The sequence below is a fragment of the Aedes aegypti genome, chromosome 2, assembly GCF_002204515.2.
Source record: "Aedes aegypti strain LVP_AGWG chromosome 2, AaegL5.0 Primary Assembly, whole genome shotgun sequence".
NCBI lineage: Eukaryota > Metazoa > Arthropoda > Insecta > Diptera > Culicidae > Aedes > Aedes aegypti.
The window spans coordinates 265,090,771-265,113,652 of NC_035108.1; the positions used below are offsets into that span (position 1 = coordinate 265,090,771).

Sequence of the window (22,882 nt, forward strand, 5' to 3'; positions counted from 1 at the left end):
TCTAAAGTGGTAGATGTAGGAGTACATTTCGTACTTTGGTCGTTTTTTGTAGTCTATTTTTGAGTATTTTCGGGGAAGGTTGGTCCTGAATCCAACCAAGGATTTTTCTCTCATCGAACGTGGCTTGTTCAAAGTGTTTACTGGTGAAGTCTGCCCGTGATGATACCTCTCGCGATAATTGTCTAGTCGCCGGCAGAGTTCGCTTTTTCACACACAAATTTTCTGATTCGCACGACTTCACAGTCGTGAGGCATCTTGTTTCCCTAGGTCAGCCAACTCGTTTCCCGCCCAATAACTTTGGGAAAATCTATGACCCTCCCCTGAAGGGTTTTAAAAAGGTCGGGCAACCTCCAAAACGGTTAGTGGTTTCCAATCGGAGTGGCGCTTAAGCCATTTGAACTTACATCTAGCAAAATCGTAAGGCTGCTGGGTTACATAATTTGGCATTAATTTTGTTGTTACATAGTCCTGCAACATGGCCTTCCCAGCGTACCATTCCAGCTTCCGCAACCACCAATATCAATAACTTTCGCGAAGCAAAGAAATTGACGATATCTTCTGATATCTTTCCTCACCGACCGCGTAAAATTGAGAATGTAAAAAAAGTTCAATCAATCGTACTGAGAAAAAAAGCTTGTGCCTATCAATGTGTGCGCCATGCTCGACGTAAAAATACGGTTCCTTTGGTTGTGTTGTTTTCGCTGCACTGTGAGCAAATGCCATAATTTTACGGTCAAAAGGAAATGTGTTCATATGTTTGGGCTGAATTTTGATGACGAACAATGAATTTCAAAGAACATTAGTATATTCCATAAATCTGAAGGAATGGAGGGAGATGCCTGTAGATCTATATATTCTAATAAAACATTTTATTATAGCGTTGATATGTTGTGTTTTGACCACTCACCACTCAGGGAGCCGTAAGTTGTGAGACGAATTCGGATACTGATTGCGACAGAAAAAAAAATGATACAGCGGATTGAGATTACGGCAAGATGCATTTTCTTTGCATTACACCCGATTCTGTTTTTGCCCGGTTCATTCATTGACTGCAATACTGGGAAAATTGCAGTTCTCACTGATCAGTGCTTAATACGATGGATACTAGCACATCACTCTAAGTGTTGTATTTTAACCACTTACTATATGACAGTGAAACGTTAATTGTGAGACGAATCAAAACTGATTTGTACAATTCTTTCACTCTGGGGGATGCGAATAGAAAATCAACAAGCAACCAGGCTGCTGTCAAACTAAAATTTTCATAAAAATGATCAGAGTAAGCAACGAAATGTACGGTTGTGAGTTCGACACGCTAAAAATTGTTATACAGTTTATGTAACACAAAGACCGCCAACTGTTAAAGAATTGTGCTTGGTCCAAATTATGCATAAATATTGTACAACTGCTCAAAATATGTTTCTCACTAACATATGGCCAGAAACTTTCTGATTATGTTTATTCATTGGGTTCATTTCCTGAATTGAACTGTTGGAGCTTTGTATGAAGTATTTTAAGTGTGCATTTGAATGTGGATTCCTACGAGACAAGCAAACACACAACGGTTAGCACTCATGGAAAAGATTGTGTTTAATTTGAAAAAGTTTTGAATAGTCTCTGGAATAGTTGGAATAACGTGGGAAAACTAATCTGTTATTTTGTATGGGACAGAACATGTTATTTTTCAACAGCCTACTTGATGACAAGACAAAGTTTGTCGGGACCTAGGGGGTGCGAACTCGAACATTTTGGTCGTTCAAATTGAACACAATCTTTTCCACGAGTGCTAACAATAGAAATATAAGTAGTAGAACGCTAGTGGCGCTGTTATCACAAAACAGAATTATTTTAATAATACTTACTATTGAAGTTTTTGATTGTTTACTTAGTGCCATGTTGTAGAGAATGTTTTGTTTTGCTTGTAAAATTTGATTTGACACTTATAAACCCGGTACTCAAGCTGTCAGAGAGTGGCAAACTAGATGTTGGTCACACGAACAGTCGCGACATTAGCATTCTAAGGCTAATTCTTCTATACTGTGCCAACCGTTGTTTGTATGCTTGTCTCGCAGGAAACCACATTCAAAGTGCACACCTAAAATACTTCACACAAAGCTTCCTCAGTTCAATGCAGGCAAAAAAAAACAATAAACAGACTTGACCAGAAAAGTTTTGGTCGTTTGTTAGTTAGAAACAAATTTTGAAGAAGTTGTAAACGACTGATTCATGATTTGGATCGAGCATAACTTTTCTTTAACACTTGGCGTTCTTTGTGTTATATAAATTATAAAACTTGTCTTAGCGTGTCATTACTAGGCATACTCGGATTATTTTAACGTAAATTTTAGATTGACATCAGCCTGGCTGCTTGTTGATTTCCAATTCGCATCACCCAGGTCGGGACCACTAGTTTATCATATAACCGTGGCAAAGGCTAAAAAACACTCTGCTAGGTGATGTATTGGAGCGTGGATTCATCAACATTTTTTTTCAAGGAATCAAATCAGAGACGAATAGAGATATATTAGTCAGGTTCAGATTTGGTACCACTTTGAGTACTGCATTTGGTCCCATGGTACTGCAAAATGTACTCAAGTTTGACAGATCGCCTTACTTTTTTCACGGCATTCTGGATTTTGCTCTATTACCTTATGTGCCATAAAATTGTAGGTAACTGCAAGGAAAATGTAGGTCTTTATTTCGTCTTTGATCAAAGCCTTTAAGGTGAAGATGAATCGAGACCAAACTTTAAATTTTAAAGAGCACAAATCAGGAGAACCGAACACTCGTTTGTGCTTAAAACCTAATCGATTGATCACCATCAGCTAGTAACCAATCGATCACGTTTTAAGCTTAAACGGATGCTTAATTCTTCAAATTTGTGCTCTTGAAAATTTGAAGCTTGGCTTAGATTTAACATAACCCTTATGCTTTCAGTGGATAATATAAAATAAAATAATAATACTAACAAATAAGTGCTTGAACGTTAGTTTCAGGAACGCCATAATTTAAAATAATGAACTATGGAATAAAAACGCATTCATTAGGTTTTCTATCATTTATTTCTTTCCTTTCTTCAACGATGTATCAAAGTGGTGAAGTTTTGTCAATTTGATTCAAAAGTAGAAAATGTTTCTCTCTAATTTTGGTGCAATAATAGGATAGTATGAAGCACACGTCGACTGATGAAGAACCTAATCGAAAGCTTACATCTTAACAAACAAACTATATTAATCGTGGAATTTTGATTCCAAGGACGCAATTATCTTGTTTGAAACAATAAAACCATATTCAATGAGGAAACTTGAAAAAACACGTACAACATTGAGATTTTTTTAAATGCGAATTGGTAAACAATTGAAAGTAGTAGAATACAAGGTGGGTATTTGCTTGTTGCTGTACAGTAAATGTCCTATCATAAGCTTGTATTGGCACTTTATTTTAATCATGAACACTGAAAACTTGGTCGATCATTGCCATATTGCCACTGTTAATAATACTTTCTCTGACTTTATATATTTAAATAAATTTATCTATCGTAGCTATACTGTTTTATTAAACGTCGTTTGTCTGACTTGGATTTGCAAGAAATTTTGTTATAAGAACGTTAACTGTTGGTTCTGATTTGAAATACGATGGGAGAAAATGGTATTTTGCAACAATTGTGCTAAGCAACGATATGTAATATTTAAGGTAGAGAACGTTTTCGGATCACTTCAAATGCGCTATCGATGATGGCATCGGCACTTAGCCAGTAATTTTCGAATATTTATAGAGCTGAACTATCGAATTGGCAGTAGTACTAGATGCGGAAGCATCATACAAAACTCTTCGCTTTTGACTGACTGATCGAATGTTGTGTGCTTGGGCTGTGAAATGTCAGCCACTTATGTCGGAGTCTTCAACTTTCTGTCCGGTTATTGAAATGATGGTCAATTAACGATTTGGACTCTCATTTATTATTTACACTCATAAAAATTACAAGCACAACATCTTACATCCTTAATAGACAGATTTTCTTAACGTCTTTTTGTGTTGGTTTTGTTTTTTTTTTCGTGTCCTCTAAGAAGATCTAAGGAGATCGCCTAATCTTAATTTACTCTCACGGATTTAAATTAACAAGCATATGCAAAAGGGTATTGTTTTAAAAATTCATTACAATCGAAACATTGACAAGATGGTAAAATTTTGGAGAAATATAGCGTATCTTAAAACTCCTGCTACGAAGCTGCTGATGAGTTGCTGACTTTTGACTTATTTTGATGCTGTCGTTTTGAAAATTTAATTAAAAACTATCTAGCGCTTCGATTTGAAGTGGTGAAGGGCAGGGAGAGCGGCGCGCTAGACACGTGGCTAGCACCATAAGATGGGTGGTGCATCTGGTTGGGTTACCGGATTGACCGGTTTTAATCAATCAGCAACTCGAAGTGTACCGAACCCAACCGTTCGTGTCTGTCGTGCTTGATGTTGCGGGCCCAAGCCTTGCATTCGATGTTGATGATGATTCCACCTAGAAAGAAAAAAAAAGAGTATTAGCACTTTTTATTAGAGTGTCCATTTGCCGACATTCGATTTTTATTCCTGGGAAATTCCGGGATTTTTATATTATACAAAAGAACCAGCGTGTTTGTCGAAATATAGTCAACTCTTCTTCTTCTTCTTTCTAGCGTTACATCCCAACTGGGACTGAGCCTGCTCATCAGCTTAGTGTTCTTATGAGCACTTCCACAGTTATTAACTGAGAGCTTTCTATGCCGATTGACCATTTTTGCATGCGTATATCGTGTGGCAGATACGATGATACTCTATGCCCAGGGAAGTCGAGAAAATTTCCAACCCGAAAAGATCCTCGACCGGTGGGATTCGAACCCACGACCCTCAGCTTGGTCTTGCTGAATAGCTGCGCGTTTACCGCTACGGCTATCTGGGCCCCCTCTACGAAACTCGATATTGGTCAACTCTACGAAACTCGATATTGGAAGGGACCATCAAGTTAGGTAGGCATTGAGTTACAGAACATAAAACCAGTGCAAATGCGATCTAATGAACCATCAAATATACCATGAAAATCAAATGTTACTATGATTCTCTAACGGAGCATCGAGTAAGGAAGTGAAGCAACAATTCGACAGTGCAATATTTTTATACCGTGTTGATTTGAAGTGTCCGGACGTTTCAAATCCCAGATACGGGTTTTCAATCGCCTAACAAATCTTTTTTCGACAACTTTTATGCATAGGGAACGCAGAAGACATCTTAATTATGGATTCTAGGCGCATTTGGTTCAAAAACACCGCACAGAAAAAAATCCGTTCTCGTATCCGTGAACAGCAGGCGTGAACTCGTCAACAACAACAATACACCGTGAACTAGATCATGTATACGAGACCAATCATGGTAGTTCACGGTGTATTTTTGACAGTTCACGTTTTCCAGAACGCTTTTTTGAGCGTGCGTGTAAAAGGCCAGTGTCCGACTTTCGAAACGTCCGGAAATTCGATGCAGCACGGTAATTTAATTTGAAGTGTTCGTAAGTCCTGTATTATATTTTAAAATAATAAATTTTAAAACATAACGCAATTAATGGTATGTTTTTATACTGTTTCGTTTAACTGAGGCTCAATCGCATGAATGGTATATTATACAAAGGTTATGGAACTTCTTTAATATGATAAAGTTCTTATTATTCATTAGCATTTGGAACAGAGTTTCTCAGCTTAGTGTTAAGGTATGATCTTCAACAGTTATTACAGTCGCCTCTCCACATCTCGATATCGGAGGGACCATCGAGATAGGGAGGGATCGAGACAAAGAACAAATGTTTGATGAATACTAGATTTAATTACACTCCGTTATCAAGAAAATAATAAACAATCAGACGTCACTGCACGTTCCTAATTTGGTTTTAATCCCAAAAATTGGGTCTAGTAACCTTTGATATTGGTCATATCGACATACAGAGAGAAAATTGGGATCGACAAATTAGCAAAACACACATCGCTATACGGAGATATCGAGATGTGGAGAGAGAAATTGTAAGCAGAATGAAGAGACCTAAGATATCATCGACATAGGGAGAAATATCGAGATATAGAACATCGAGATGTGGAGAGTCGACTGTAGTTGAGAACATTCAAACTACAATTTTCCACATTCTAACATGGTATGGCAAGCACAAAGATATACTATGACCTGGAAAGTCGAGGTCATCAATTGTAGGAATAAAATCCTAAAATTTTTGATAAAATCTTTATTTTAGCAAATACAGTGAACCTCAAGGAGTCGATATCTGAAGGGACCATCGACTCATGGAAATATCGAGTCCAAATTTGAATCTAGACATTTTTAATTATGTTTGATGTTCGCTTCGTCGACAAATTCTCGGTGGAGTTTTACTTTTCGAAAACTGCTAAAACTGGAGTTGTTCCTATCAGACATTTTTGAAAGGACACTGAAAAATAAATACACCCAAAATTTGAGTTTAAACCAAGTGGTGTGACGAAACCTGTAAAATAAAAAAAAGGTTTTTAGACCTAAACCAACGAAACACACTTGCAAATTATGTTAAAATGTGCTTCTGGCCTAAACTTGAGCATTTGGTACTTAAATTGGAACACGGCTTTAGGACCCTATTTGCTTGAGTTTATTTTTTTTTTATTTTTTGATACTATCGTGAAAGTTCTAAATAACTTTCTGGTAAATTAATTGGAGGAATCTAAGAGAAAATCTCCGATTATTCTGAACGAATTCACGAATGATTTTATTTCACAAATATTTGAAAGAGTTGTTGAGGACATCCTAAGGGGAGTTCCTGTAAGTATATTTAAGTAAATTCTTGGAGAAATCAATTGAAGTAATTTTGGAGGAATTTTCTAAAACATAGTGAATATGTTTTTAGATACTCTTAAAGAAAATATTTTTTTTGTTGAAATTTTTAAAAATATCCTTTAAGGTGAAGATTAATCCAAGTCACAACACGAATTTCCAGTATTATCGGTTGCTTTTCGAGCTTTCGGCCTTGATGCATCTTAACCTTGAAATCACTTCCACAATTACAGAAAGATTAAATAACTGTACTTGGTGGATTACCAATTATTGCAAGGCTTAAACACACCGATTATTGCACAGCCTGTGTGTTTCTTATGGGTGTGAAACAATTGGCAATTTACTCTAGATAAATATAGGGAAATGCGCTGAGAAGTTTAGATATACATCCTTGAAAAATCGCGGTGGATACTTATGCAGAGTTTAGGGTGAACTTTGTGGAGGTGAAAATTATAGTTTCCTAAAATAATTTTTTTTTCTACTGGAATTTTTAGAGCTTTCTTTAAATACGTATCATAAATATACATTAGTATAAATAAACATAAGGAATTCCTGTCAAAGTTCCAGAAAAAAATGATATTTAGAATATAATAAAAATATTCCTTGAAGACATTTATAAAAATAACATGAAAGAATTATTGAACAATTGACAAATGCAATTTACAAAATGTGGGTTCAATTCTCGTTACAGTTCAAACATTTTTTTGTGATGAACGGTTTCCGATTGTACGTTCCACTGGGCATTGTATGCTGGTCTGTTTTCTTGTACTTCTTCCAGAGGACAAAATCGTTTACTGGAAGCATTCACGTGTAGGTTCAATAGTTCTTATAGTTCCATGTGCTTTTTGTGACACAATCGAGAGCCTTTTCTCCATTTATCGTTTATCTAGAAAACGCTATGTTTTTCATGGGAGTGGCCCATTTCGTATAAAGACGTTTCGTATAATGAAAGTTTCGACTATTTTGAATTATTACACATCTTCTGTAATTGAGTGCAGCGTTTTCAGAAACTGCAGAATAATGGTGAACGCATCTCTTTATGATTTATCATCAGGTGCCCTTCTACGAAATCGCAAAAAAAATGTGATACGCTACTCGTTGTACAACTTGATTTTGCTATACATCAAGCTATATGAATCAATTTACTCGTATAAAATGCATGAAATGACTGCACCAAAGTGGAGGCCATATACGCCACCCATTTTTCAGACTACGCACCACTTTTTCAGACTTTCGATGGTCAGAAATACGATGCCACAAAGTTTAGGAGAAAATAAAAAAATTGCCACCCAGTCCCGAACACGCGACCTTTGGATTCAGAATCCAATACTTTACCGCTAAACCACCAAGTGCAGGCATGTTGTAAATACCGATTTTTGTAAATTTAAACAAGGGATTTTAACCAAACTACAGTAATTTATCGATTATATCACGGATTTACAAAATTTTGGTGTGATATACTAACACATTGCAGAAATCGAGTGAATCGAATGAAAAGCACATATAACATGCATCAAATAGGAAAGTATGGGTTGTTGTAGGATTATCATTTGATGTAAAAGGTCTGATAATCATATGATTACCATGGCGTGTTATAATCGAAAAAAAACGTGCTTAAATCGAGCGTGATAAAATGAAGTGCGAAAAAACGCGTGCAGTGCTATAATCAAAAACTACGATATCCAACATGAAAGTGCAAGTCTTGTTCTGTTTGCTTGGTGGGTAAGCTCACTACGACCTATGGTTTTTTGATTTTGTGCCCTTTCAGCGTTTTGTTTTTCGTAGCCAAAGCTAGACGAACTTTTAAAATTACTGTATGTTGCATATGAAAATTAAATGCAAATTTTTCATGAAGTTATGAGTCTAGCCACGGAATTTCGTTGAACTCATTTAAGGGTTAGATCTAGGCCAAGACGTGACAACTCAGCTAAGGCTGCCTCATTGTTTTTCAGTGAATACCCTTGACAATACAAAAACCAGTGCTACCAGTATCCTTTTAAAGCAAATCTTGTGAACACATTCAAATATCAAGGCTCATAATTTGGTTGTTTTTTGCACGCTTTATTCATTCAGTGCAAAAGTGCAACAGTGCAACAATTTCCATTATAATGCTCTCAATCAATTATTCTTTAATTATTTTAGCATTGTAGAAGCGCATGCGGTTAACTTAATATCGAATATAAATTGATTCTAAACAAAAACACTTCATGAAAGGTTTACAAACCTTTGATAAAAATTCTAATTTATGAACTAGCAATACTAGGCCGGTCAACAACAAAGTGACCTGTTGCTATCCAACTCAACGATGTGAAAGTGGGCTGCCAAAACGACCAATGACAAGTGGTATTTGTTGACAGGAAATTGGTTTCATCTTTTTTTTTGAACTAACACGTCTTTTGTTAGGGTTTAATTAGCGAAACAAAAAATAGCATGATATTCATATTTCTCATGGTGCTCTATGTATGTATTGCTTAAGACACCAATTGAACATTGGTTTTACTCCGTTTATGAATTTTGTTACATGTAGTGTATTTCAAACGTTGGTCCAGAGTCGTTGACCTAACTAATGGAGGCTAGAGGCTATTCGGCCAAGTATTTTAACTCGTTTATTAATCGTGATCGAATGGCTCAAGACCCCTTTGTTTTGAGCTCAAGTTACGCTGATGACGAGCATCTTTTAGAATGGAAATTTTCATCCATTTCCAAGGCATATTCTACACTATTAATATATTTGCTACACAATATTCTCAAAGGCAAAAATTAGCATGAAGCACTCAAGTGCAGAGTTTTTTCAAGCTCCTACATACGCATCTAATATCACAATACTTACGAATTGGACGCTCGAAATGTACCGCAACCAGGGGGCTCAGATAGCCTTCGGAGTTCTCGTAGGGATAGTAGTAGCCGGGGAAACCACGTCGTGGGTAATACTTAATTGGTCCAACGTTCTCAATATCGGCGGGATTCTCGCCTTCACACGACACCCAAACGGTGTTCATCTACGAGAGACAAAAAATATTAGCGATTACGCAATCTTCTCTATGGCGGAAACTTGTAGGTGCCATCTATTCTTACGGTATGCTTCTCCTTATCGTCGACGTTCTTGATGTAGTCCTGGAGATCCTTGGGCATGTTGGTTGGCAGGTTGGCAGAGTCGTTGAAGAATTCCGGGATCCATCCGTAGATCTTGTTCAGCTTCAGGAATATGCACGGCGCGCTCTTGTGGTAGTTGTAGTGGTTCTCCAAGGTGCACGGGCCATACTGCTTGATGTCGACGTCACAGACGGTCCTTGGCGGTGGTAGATGAGTGTAATCACAGTTGTAGATGTTCTGTCCTCGGCCGGAGATCTGACCGGGTGTTCTGTAGTCTGTTCGATGAGGGGATGAAGTTATATTAGCGCATTTTATCACATTTTCGCGGGATAATGATTTATGACGGCATTGTTCAACATTTCTAGAGGGGTATTAATAGCAGAAGATCATATTCTCCGTTGGACGTGCCCAGCCAAGTAAAATCTGTTGGCGTGGGTAACCTTTTCCACATACATCGACGGCGACTCACATGATCTGCCAAATCCGCGCGACATCACGAGAGTGAAATGACACCGTAATGGTAAGTATCATAAACAATACTAAAATAGCATTTACATCTGGCACGACTCCATCAGTCCATTATTTTATTAATTAGAAGTGAGGAATGGATTCTCACTAGTGCATAGAAATGCCCGTGCTTGACGAATTTGTACCGCGTCCAAATGGGGATGTTTTCGAACGAAGGGGTTCGATTTAAAATGGGAAACGAATTGGTGAATATGTCACTAATTGAGCGTTGCGAGGAAAAATCACGACGCTGGTGGGGCCTTCGAGACCGGTTTGATTTATTACAATCTGTCGGATCTTACCTTGAAGAAAATCGTCCAGCGCATCAGTCCATTGCTTGTAATTTTTCTCCTCGGTGCCCTTATACCAGATGAGCGTACTCTCGACGTTGTCTTCTGACGGGAGTGGACGGAAGCCCAAGCCTGAAAAGAACCGAAAATAGTTTTGATTTGAATAGTTCCTTGGTGAAAAAAGTTATGAGTGGACGTGATTGTGTATGTTGTTTAAGATGAAATAAGTTAATAATTGAAAATGGAGTTCATAGGATTGAGAATCGCTTCACGGGTAATTTAAAATGTAACAGGGACATGGAAATAATCATAAAAAAATCTTGAGTAATCAGAATCAGTAATCTAGACTGAAGAAATCATGATGGGCTTTTAGGGTATTGCATTGAGGAATATCCTGAAAAGCAACCAACAAATAAAATTCTGTCGTTGGAATTGCTTTACGAATAATTTCATGAACGATGTTTGGCATTAAAGTCACCAATGACAAAAAAATATTTATTGCTAGTCGGTTTCCACAAGTCAGTTTGAAGAAAATTTACCAAGAATTCATATTTCCAAGCTATTTCAGTGTTATGAAATTATCGTCATTATCCAACAAACCCATGATATCAACCCAAAAATTGATCCACTAATTCGGCTCATTCAAGCTCATGCAGTAACGTCATAGGTAACGCGTCTAATCGCAAAGTGAAACAGTTTAATCATCAACTTCCCGTCATTATGCAATCGCTATGAATGACCGCACGATCTGGACACGTTGCCGGCGGCTCCAAATGAATGTATGAATGAATGAGGTTGAACTTCTCGTCCGAGATATCCACACGTATTTGCGTTCGTCGGATTACTAGAGCCGGTCGGTCGGTGGCTGACATCTATCCGCAGATCACTCGGTGTAAGCATTATAATGACCCAATTTGCAACCGTTTCTCGAAATTGATACGGCTCACGGACGCTCTCCTGATGAATGCCCGGATGAGCATTTAACGTCATTCCCACGCCGAGTGATTTATCTCGGTTGTTGTTGGGTCGGTAATGTCGCGGTTCCAGTAGTTTATGCGGAATTATTGGCGATTTTTGTTGCCAAGGGCGAAGTGTTCATGGAGAAAAGTTGAAATATGATCTGGTAGGCTGATTAAGACGTCAACGCTGTTGAGGCCATGATAACTTAGGTTTATTAAGATAAGTCGGATCATGTTTCAAATGAAAAAAGCCACTGTATTGTATTATCGATAGTGCACCATAAAACTGCTCAAGCTTACCGTTCCACATGATTGGGTTACATTTACATCTACAGATAAAAATCAACTAGAGGTTAACTTAAGATTAAGAACGCGCTGATTCATTATATACATTTTGTTGTTGGGATGCATAACAAAAAAAGTGTGTTCTTCACAGTATTGCACGACTTGCGATTAGTCACTTTTTTCATGGTCTTTCTAGTAACGAAGATTTCTTCTCCTTCTTTTTCTTGGCATCACGTGCTCTTTAGTTTAGTGTGCTAAAAGCACATCCACTCTTATTAACTAGGAGCTTTCTTTGCAATGATACTCTATGCGCTGGGAAGTCTAGCAAATTTCAATTACTAGAAGATCCTGAATCGAGCGGAAATTGAGCCCAGATGAAGGCATGCCACTGCTTTGTAGTCACGTACATTACTACTAAGCTACGGAAGGTCCCGAACGAAGTACACGACAGACAAAGTGCATATTTTATCACTCTTTGCACGTGCTTCATGTGCACATGCCAATAGTAAAACCGCATCACGCGAAATAGTTAGGAAGGCTTTAAAAATTGAATGATAACTCTCAGCACCGGTTCTCAATAGTATTGATGGTGGACCATATAAATTGAATGAAGATTAGATTTTGAAGATTGGTTTTGAGGTACTGTCGGTATTTTACACGGACATGTTGGTGATAAATCAAACGCAGAAATCAAGGGTTAGTTCTTATAATAGGGTTCTAAAATGTTTGATGAATTCTTGCTTTTGTTCAATAACAAAAAAGAGCATGTTACTGCAACTACTTTAGCAATTTTTCCCGCCAAATAACGACTACATCACATTTAAACTTTAATTTAAAAATTGGGTCCATAAATGAACCTTGACACTTTTGATCATGTTTGATGTTCGCTTAGTCGACGAAAACACCACAGGGGTTTTAGTTTTAACACTTGGGTTGTTCCTATCTGACATTTCGAAAGGGAGACGTAAAACAAAATACACCCAAAATTTCAGTTTATTCCAAAGGGTATGACAAAATCTAAAAAAAATACAGTCGACTCTCCACATCTCGATGTTCTACATCTCGATATCTCTCCCTATGTCGATGATTACATAAGTCCCTTCAGTCTGCATACATTTTCACTCTCCATATCTCGATATCCTCCTTATCTCGATATCTCTATATCTCGATGTGTTTCTGTTGATTTTCGTTCTCAATTTTCTCTCCTTATGTCGATATGACCAATATCGAAGGTTACTAGACCAAAGTTTTGGGATTCAAAACAAATAAGGAGCGCAAAATGACGTCTATTTGTGTATTAATTTCTTGGCAACGGAGTGTTTTTCAATCTAGTATTCATCCAAAATTTGTTCTTCGTCTCGATCTCTCCCTATCTCGATGGTCCCTTCGATATCGAGATGTGGAGAGGCGACTGTACATTAAATATGTTTCTGATCTTAAACAAACGAAAACCATTAATAGATTTAGTAAACATGTGTTTTTGGCCTGAACTTAAGCGTTTGGCACTAAAATTGGGACGAGGCTTTAGGACCCTATTTGAGATTTTCCCCACTGATCATAGTTAATATATTTATTGTTTTTAATGGCGCTATGAATTTCCTAGGAAAGAATTTGCTTCTCAGCTCAGTGTTCTATGAGCCCAGTCACAGTTATTAATTGATATTTTTTTTACCAATTTACCGTTTCTCTTCTTATGTAGCTGTGCTATTTAATAAATTCATAATGAAAGGTTGTGAATTTGAATCCCACCGGTTGATAATATTTCCGGGCAGGATTTTTTCAAACTTCTCTAGGCATGCAATATTTTCATGTTTACTGTCTTATCAACTATATTTCTAGTTATCTCTGAATTAACCTTAAAATATAGTTAACTTGACCGAAAAAAATATTACGAACACTATATTTTGTTCTCCGTGTTACCAATAAAACAATAATTCTCAGTGCTACTAAAATAATAATTTTCAGTATTACTTTTTATACCGGTTGATCGATTTTCGATATTTGCTAGGATCCCTGCCTTCGTTTTATTGTAGGATCCGTTTCGCTGTTGTCGCTGGTAATTTCAGCCCCTCCTCTTGTAATTTTCTTCCTACAGGAAACCGTTCATTTTTTTTCAAATCGAATGGAAACACTCATACTTATGCCGCTACAGGTAATTTATTTTCTGTCTCTTCATCAACGGAAAAGCGAAACAGAAAATGTACCTACTCCTAGTAACATGTCTACCTATGATTTTGATTTTTCAACTGAACAAATGAATCACATAATTGATGTAATGTACACACCACTACTATGGCGGAATCAGTTCAAGTTGTTGTAAAATTTACTACAACTGAAATTGTTGTTGGATGACGTTTCTCCAATGAATCCAAATATATTTTTTAAATATTTTGAATTCGAACGCTCGTTCTGTGAATGGTAAAGCTAAACTTCCTAACAGCTAATAACATACACTATAGCAGTTATTGATGGAGTTATTGAAACCTGGGTCCAAACTCAAGAGATTCAAACTTTTTTGTTTATTGTAATGACCGACTTGATGAGACATGTGGTGCAGTCATCATCCATAGACGTAAACATCAACTTTTTTCGTTATTTAAAGACACACAAAAATGATCACCAGAAATTCATTTTAAATCGGATTGGGTAAAAGCACCGGTTTTGGCCAGCCTAAGAGAAAATGCCAACAGAAATTATATGGGAAGCCGTATTTATTATACAAATATGTCAAATGAAAGCTTTCAATCCATATTATAAATGTAAATTATCGGAATTGAGCTAATACCAATTTTTCGCTTTGAAAATTTTGTTGGTCAATGGAACTTGTATTGGCCAGAAATTTAGTTTCGGATCCTTAATTGGCCAATCACATTGATTTCTTAAGAGAGTAGCCAAATTAGGAGTACCCTGGCCAAATTAAGTGCAAGGGAGTTCAAATTATAAGGAAAATAAATGGTTTTTGTTATGTTTTGAATAAATTCGGATGAGTAAATGAATGTATCTCTATCATATGGATGTGATCAACTGAACACAAAAGGTTTCATACTGATTGGCTATGTAAAACGGTGTATAGTCCACTATGACTACAACTGACGGATGGCCAAAACTGGTGCTTCTACCCTACTTCTTGAATGTTCAGGGATCAAACTATATATTGTTTTGGCAGACTTTATTTATTGAATTTCTTCCCCCAAGCTGAATGCTCGTACATTTCTCTTAACACTGGTCATGAGATCTTGGGCGAGCCCATCTTTCTTACACAATTTCTGCCAGTTTTTCATCAGTTTCATCGGTTTTGAATGTTTTTACACTTTTCTTCAACTTCTTCTTCATCATCGCCCAAATCTTTTCGATCGGGCGAGGTTCTGGTGCATTTTGTCGTTTAATAATAGCATATACTTTAACTTGTGCTGTTATACTGTACTTAGAAATAAATATTTGGCGGGTTCGCCTCCTTCGGGGCCACCTTAACGCCATTTGCTTCGTACCAATCCATTACAGGCTTGGCTAATGGCACAAAACGAGATCCGGCCAGAATAGCGTGGGACCACGGTGAGAGCGGAGGAAGGGCATTATGCGCTTCTGCAAGCATTCCTCCCGATAAATCTGCCCATTTCTGGTGCCGGTTGTAACGAACGATACAGCCACTCACGGTACAGCTTCCGCGCACGCAATTTGGCCACCGTGTTTTGCTTGTTAGCTCGGTTTGGTGCCTTCCTGACCTTAAAAACACGTAGCCCAGCCCGCTTCATGGTCTGCTGGACGAACCACTTCGACGAATTGACCTTATTGGCTACGTCTCGTGTTGACTCAGAAAAAATATTTTGATGGTAATGTTTTCATTATTAGCTGGCAAGTTAAATAACATCTTTTTGAAGACTTTTCTGAAAAATCTGTAGGTTTTTTATGATCAACATTTTTTATGTAAGATTTTGATTTATTTTTGGTATCAAGGGTGTAAGTGTGAATAATTGTACATGTATGGTTATGTATGTATATACAGTGAAACCTCCATAAATCGATGTTCCATGATTCGATATTGACTCATGGAACCATACTAAAACATAATTTCATGTTTACTATGATGGTCCCTTCAAAAATGTTATATTTCTATAAGACGGTGGTCCCTTCAATTATCGACTCATTGAGGTTTCACTGTATGTATGTCTGTATCTTATTAACGTGATCACCAAAAAATTTGATTGAAGCTACTGAATGATTTAGTGCTGGTATGCATCTTTCGCCACCGAAATTTTTATTGTCTATGTTTCAATTTCTTAATCAGGGTACGTCACCCAAGGCTTTGCCATATTCATCCTCCTCTCTTTTCCTGTACATTACACTTTTTGTATAAATTTCAATTTATATATGGGTGGTCATGTTTCCCTGAAATCCATTTCTCCTCATGTGTATGTGACATAATTTTTGAATGACCCCTAAATTGCATATTTTGTCAACTTCCTTACATTGTAATGGGTTAAATAGCATGGAAATGTATTTGATTACTTTACTTATTTGGCTTTACATCAATTATCTTGATAAAGCCTCGCCAACAATATTTCGCCAATTCCCTCGGTTCATGGCCGCTTCTCTCCATCCTCGACTGAGACCCACGCTCTCCAGGTCCTGGTGTACCTGGTCCATCCACCTAGCTCGCTGCGCCCCACGCCTTCTTGTTCCGACCGGATTCGTGGCGAACACCACCTTTACAGGGTTGTTGTCCGGCATTCTTGCAACCTGCCCTGCCCAGCGTATCCTTCCAGCTTTAGCTATCTTCACGATACTGGGTTTGCCGTAGAGTTGAGCGAGCTCGTGGTTCATCCTTCGCCGCCACACGCCGTTCTCCTGCACGCCGCCGAAGATCGTCCTTAGCACTCGGCGTTCGAAAACCCCAAGAGCTTGCAAGTCCTCCTCGAGCATAGTCCACGCCTCATGCCCATAGAGGACTACCGGTCTTATGAGCGTTTTGTACATCGTGCATTTGGTGCGGGGGTGAATCTTTCTTGACCGCAGTTTCTTCTGGAGCCCATAGTAGGCACGACTTCCGCTGATGATGCGCCTTCGTATTCCCGACTAACATTGTTGTCAGCCGTCAACAAGGTTCCGAGGTAGACGAACTCGTCCACCACCTCGAAGGTATCCCCGTCTATCGTAACACTGCTTCCTAGGCGGGCCCTGTCGCGCTCAGTTCCGCCAACCAGCATGTACTTTGTTTTCGACGCATTCACCATTAGCCCAACTCTTGTTGCTTCGCAGGCGGGTGAACAAATCTGCCACCGTTTCAAATTTTCTCCCAATAATATCCATGTCGTCCGCGAAGCAAACAAATTGTCCGGATCTCGTGAAAATCGTGCCTCGACTGTTAAGTCCGGCTCTCCGCATGACACCTTCAAGCGCAATATTGAACAACAGGCACGAAAGTCCGTCGCCCTGTCGTAGTCCCCGCCGAGACTCGAACGAACTGGAGTGTTCGCCCGAGATCTTCACGCAGTTTTGCACACCGTCCATCGTTGCTCTGATCAATCTTGTGAGCTTCCCGGGAAAGCTGTTCTCGTCCATGATTTTCCATAGCTCTATGCGGTCGATACTATCGTATGCCGCCTTGAAATCGATGAACAAATGGTGCGTAGGGACCTGGTACTCACGGCATTTCTGGAGGATTTGCCGCACGGAAAAGATCTGGTCCGTTGTCGAGCGGCCGTCGATGAAACCTGCTTGATAACTTCCCACGAACTCGTTTGCTATAGGTGATAGACGACGGAAGAGAATCTGGGATAGCACTTTATAGGCGGCGTTTAGGATTGTGATTGCACGATAATTTTCACACTCCAGTTTGTCGCCCTTTTTGTAGATAGGGCATATAACGCCTTGCTTCCACTCCTCCGGTAGCTGTTCCGTTTCCCAGATTCTGACTATCAGCCGATGCAGACAAGCGGCCAACCTGTCCGGGCCCATCTTGATGAGTTCGGCTCCGATACCATCCTTGCCAGCGGCTTTGTTGTTCTTGAGCTGTTGAATGGCATCCTTAACTTCCCCCATCGTGGGAGCTGGTTGATTTCAGCTGTCCGCTGTGCTGACGTAGCCATCGCCTTCGCTGTCCTGACCTTCTGTGCCTGTGTTCTCTGCGCCATTCAGGTGTTCATCGTAGTGCTGCTTCCACCTTTCGATCACCTCGCGTCCGTCCGTCAAGATGCTCCCATCCTTATCCCGGCACATCTCAGCTCGCGGCACGAAGCCTTTGCGGGATGTGTTGAGCTTCTGATAGAACTTCCGCGTTTCTTGAGAACGGTACAGCAACTCCATCTCTTGGCATTCCACCTCTTCCAGGCGGCGCTTTTTGTCCCGGAATAGGCGGGTTTGCTGTTTCCGCTTCAGTCTGTATCGTTCCACGTTTTGCCGCGTACCATGCTGCAGCATTGCAGCCCGCGCTGCATTCTTCTCCTCTAAAACCTCCTGGCACTCCTCGTCGAACCAATCGTTTCTTGAGCTCCGTTCCACATATCCGACAACGCTTTCGGCAGCGTCGTTAATGGCTGCTTTGACTGTCCTCCAGCAGTCCTCAAGAGGGGCCCTATCGAGCTCGCCCTCATCCGGCAACGCTGCCTCAAGATGCTGCGCGTACGCATTGGCGACATCCGGTTGTTTCAGCCGCTCGAGATTGTACCGGGGCGGGCGTCGGTACCGTACATTGTTGATGACGGATAGTTTTGGGGGCAGTTTCACCATCACCAGGTAGTGGTCGGAGTCAATGTTGGCGCCACGATAGGTTCTGACGTCGGTTATGTCGGAGAAGTGCCGTCCATCGATCAAAACGTGGTCGATTTGCGATTCTGTCTGCTGAGGTGATCTCCAGGTGTACCGATACGGGAGGCTGTGCTGGAAATAGGTGCTACGAATGGCCATGTTCTTGGAGGCGGCAAAATCTATCATTCGTAGGCCGTTCTCGTTCGTCAGCCGGTGGGCGCTGAACTTTCCAATCGTCGGTCTGAACTCCTCCTCCTGGCCAACCTGAGCGTTCAAATCTCCTATGATGATCTTGACGTCGTTCAGTGCTTTCGTAAATGTATTTGATAAATCTCATGAATAATCTTGTAGAACAAATAGATATGGACGACACACTTTAAACAATTTTTGTGATCCCCACCATAGAATTGATTTTTAGTGAAATAATGTTTAATATATAGGAATACAATTATTTATATCAGTAACGGAGCTGAATTCCAATTGTGAGACACCTAGAGCGTTAACAGGTTAAACAAGCGATCATTATCTGAAAAATATTTTCTGGATTCTGCCTGGGGAATTCCGGCTACAAAAACGTTGTTGTTCATCTGGCGCGAAAGGCAATCCCAAAAGTTAGAATTGTGGTAGCCATCGCAATTTGCCCTTACAAACTTTTCGGTATCTTTCTTCACCTTTTGACACTGAAGGGTTCTGGGAATTTCCTCTACGTTTCAGGAAATGTTCCCATGTCAAACGGACATCGAACATCAGCTTTTTCTTAAGCTTTAATATTATTTTGTTAAAGTGAAATCAATAATATTCTTGTGCAAGTCCTTTCTACAGAATGCCAGATTAGGTTCTCTTTTTCATAATAATTGCTAGGACTGGGAAAAATCCAAGTAAATCATTTATTCCATTTTTGATCTCTTCAGATGACATAAAGTCACTTGAGAGACCTTTCAAGACGACCTTGAAGAAATTATAAGTGCTTCTTCTCTTCAAGATGTTTGAGAACAAGTTTGCGATCTTTAAGAGTTTCTGACAAAAAACGACAGTCTCCCCTTGCTTTGTGGTTTGGAAGGAAATTTTGATTTCCCTAATGGAGTTCGGAATCTCGTGCCTGAATCCTCCAAATTCGGAACAACTGACCACGATTGGTGCCACTATTTGTTTCCTCCCTTAACCTTCCAGTCGTCGCGCGGTTTACCACCGTCTGAACCACCGTGCTGCTGTTGTGAATGAAAAGCGAGGTTTTTTTCAGCGGTCTTGTACAAAATACAACAACTCCTTCATTTAACACTCCTGAAGTGTTAAATGAAAGAGCCTGGGCTAGAGGCTGCTTTGATTTGATGTTTGGAAAAAAATGTCTAAAGCATCGAACTGATTGCTCATTTCGATGCAATTATCAACATTAACTATTTCACCCTTAGGAGAAAGCACGCATTCTGGAAAAAACGTCCTTTCTTTCATTTTTGCCACGTGTAGTGACAGTTTTAAATCCCACTTTTATGGAAGAAATTTGTGAATTCAGAGATTCAGCATGACCTTCTAAGAGTTTTTTTTTGTCCGAAGACGGTGTTCAAAAAGAATCACCACCGCTAGATTCGAAAAGTGATCAATAGGTAGAAAAAGTAGTACCGTAAAACGGGGTAACTTTGATAGTTTTTTCGAAGAAAACTTCAATATTTATGCATGCTGTTTCAAAGAATTACAATTTATATTTTTAAAACAAGTACTGACATCCTAGCTATCGATTGCACTTGATAGATTGCCAAGAGATTTATTCTGAATGGATATATAATTTTTCATATAATTGAAAGTCGGTTTTCTGTTTTGGGGTAACTTTGATAATGGAGTATAAATCGAACAAGATTGAATGAATTACGGAACATTTATAGGGTATTGCATACCTCTAGGCGTTTAACGCTGTATGGAAATTTCTGACTTAGATTACAAAAATGGTCCCAGTTTGTAAAAATGGTTTTCGCTAAGAGATTTGAGACCGAATTCATGTTCTACTATAACTAGGCTATCATGGGTAAGTGACGAACTCATTATGACTTTATCAAATAGTGGTCGTATAACAGATTGTTTGTAAGCGTTGCAAAAATGCTAAAATCTAGTAAATTTTTAATATTTGCATAAAAATCCTCAAATGCACTTGATTCCAACGAAAATAGCTTTGACATGAAGTGTGATATTGATACTCTTCACTTTTGCATTCGTTTTTCTTAACTAATTGACAGAAACTTCGTTATTTTGTTTAGTATGTTGGTGGTCTCGCACTATCAAAGTTACCCGCATTATCAAAGTTACCCCGTTTTACGGTACTGAGAAGTACTGTTCTATTGTTGTATTTTTTTAAACCTTTGAAAGCAGAAAGAATTTGTGTACGCATAGCACGAGGGTAAGATGCGCACTCACCTTCTATACTGCGATGTTTCCCTATATTTGAAGACCTACATCATATAGGAGTGGAACACCCTTATTAATTTTTATGAAACATACCATTGCATAATTTCCTCGCTTCAATTGCGTCAATGCATTAACCTATACCGAACAATCTTCCTCCTCTAATATGTAGCCAGAAAATTCTCGATCAGTTATGTCAATCGTATGAATGTTTTCGCTACCATAACTGCCCCCACCAAGTTGGACCACATCATATGCTATCAGACGCGTCCCCAAAAATAGATTTCTGTCCTGGGTGTGAAATACGGTGAAATGTCGTGTGATGGCCTCTACCATATGCGGACCAGCCAGTCGGTATAGTGTGCCGGTGAGACAAGTTCAGACACGCCACATTTCGTGCAATTCTTCTAGCTCAGGGATTCCCAATCGGTGGTGGTTCGCGGACCCTTAAGGGGCCGCGAGTACTTCCCGGGGGCTTCACGCAGCCATTGTAAATACGTATATTCTTTGTGAGAAAATTCATTGCAGATTTTACCAACTTCCTGGCGAGATCGTCGAGAAATTTGTCGGCACCCTGGTAAACTATTGGTGAGATTGAAGAAATTTCATGTTTGTCATTGTTTGCACTCAAACCATTCGCGGAATCATTTGAAATCGAATAGAAAGGTCAGTGATTTTTGACTGCTATCTATAGTAGTGATCCCTGGTAGACTACTATCAAGAATTTTGACGGATATATGACTAGGTTTCCGGAGAGTTTTTAACAAAATTTTCAAAAACTTTAACTGTAACTTGTGTAACTAGCGAGCGTGGGGCAGAGCCGAAGATGGAGAGATGCGGCCACGAACCGAGTATTGTGGCATGAAATTGTTGATTTAGTGTTATCTGTTTAGATCTTTTTTCTTCTTTTCTTCTGGCATTACGTCCCAACTGTGACAAAGCCTGCTTCTCAGCTTAGTGTTCTTATGAGCACTTCCACACAGGGCTGGGAATGGTAATAGTAGTAGGCTTGAATTTCGCGAAAATCACGTGGCACTCTTACTACAGTAGCTTAAAATCTCATCAAGTAGTCTATGTTGGGTGCATGAATTTCCTAAATCAGTAGTGTCATTGAAGGCTGTAAATGCGGGAAATAGAACATTTTTCTACAGTACACACTAAGCTCTTACGGTGACTTTCACCGTAATCTCAACAGCTGAACAGTTCGGTGAAATAAAACACCGTAATTCCGTCGAAATTTTACGGATTAAGGTGATTTTTCACCGAATACTGTAAAAATGTACCGTACTCCGTTAATTTATTTCACCGAACTGTTCAGCTGTTGAGATTTTACAGGAATCCGTAAAATAATTTAAGTGTGTAGTCTTGGGTTGCCCTTAGCAACGGAAGTTTTGCTACTCTCAAGGATTTGTCTCGTTTGTCTACAGCAGCGATAAGCGTGAGTTTCACTGGCATCGCTGACTGTGATTTGTTACGCTTGCCTACTGTAGTGTGAATTTCATAATTTTTCCCAGCCCTGCTTCCACAGTTATTACCTGAGAGCTTTCTATGCCAATTGACCATTTTTGCATGTGTATATCGTGTGGCAGGTACGAAGATACTCTATGCCCTAGGATGTCGGGAAAATTTCCAACCCGAAAAGATCCTCGATCGGTGGGATTCGATCCCACGACCCTCAGCTTGGTCTTGCTGAATAGCTGCACGTTTACCGCTACGGCTATCTGGGCCCCTAATAGATTGTCTGGATGTTAATTAAATAAATGAATTGTGTAGCTTATGAAATTTTGA

General features: G+C 39.2%; 1 protein-coding gene across 3 annotated transcripts in view; it reads right to left on the reverse strand.

The window, feature by feature from the left end:
* Positions 1-3,043: 3,043 nt before the first annotated feature.
* LOC5572931 (sodium/potassium-transporting ATPase subunit beta-2) overlaps positions 3,044-22,882 on the reverse strand; it is a 71,243-nt gene continuing 51,404 nt past the window's right edge. For all 3 annotated transcript variants that reach the window (XM_001654216.2, XM_021845000.1, XM_011494770.2), the window contains exons 4-7: positions 10,728-10,847; positions 9,901-10,193; positions 9,656-9,824; positions 3,044-4,510 (exon numbers count right to left, since the gene is read on the reverse strand). In XM_001654216.2, coding sequence (XP_001654266.1) covers positions 4,407-4,510; positions 9,656-9,824; positions 9,901-10,193; positions 10,728-10,847 — 686 coding nt within the window. In that variant the 3' untranslated portion in view covers positions 3,044-4,406. The remainder of the gene's footprint in view (positions 4,511-9,655; positions 9,825-9,900; positions 10,194-10,727; positions 10,848-22,882) is intronic.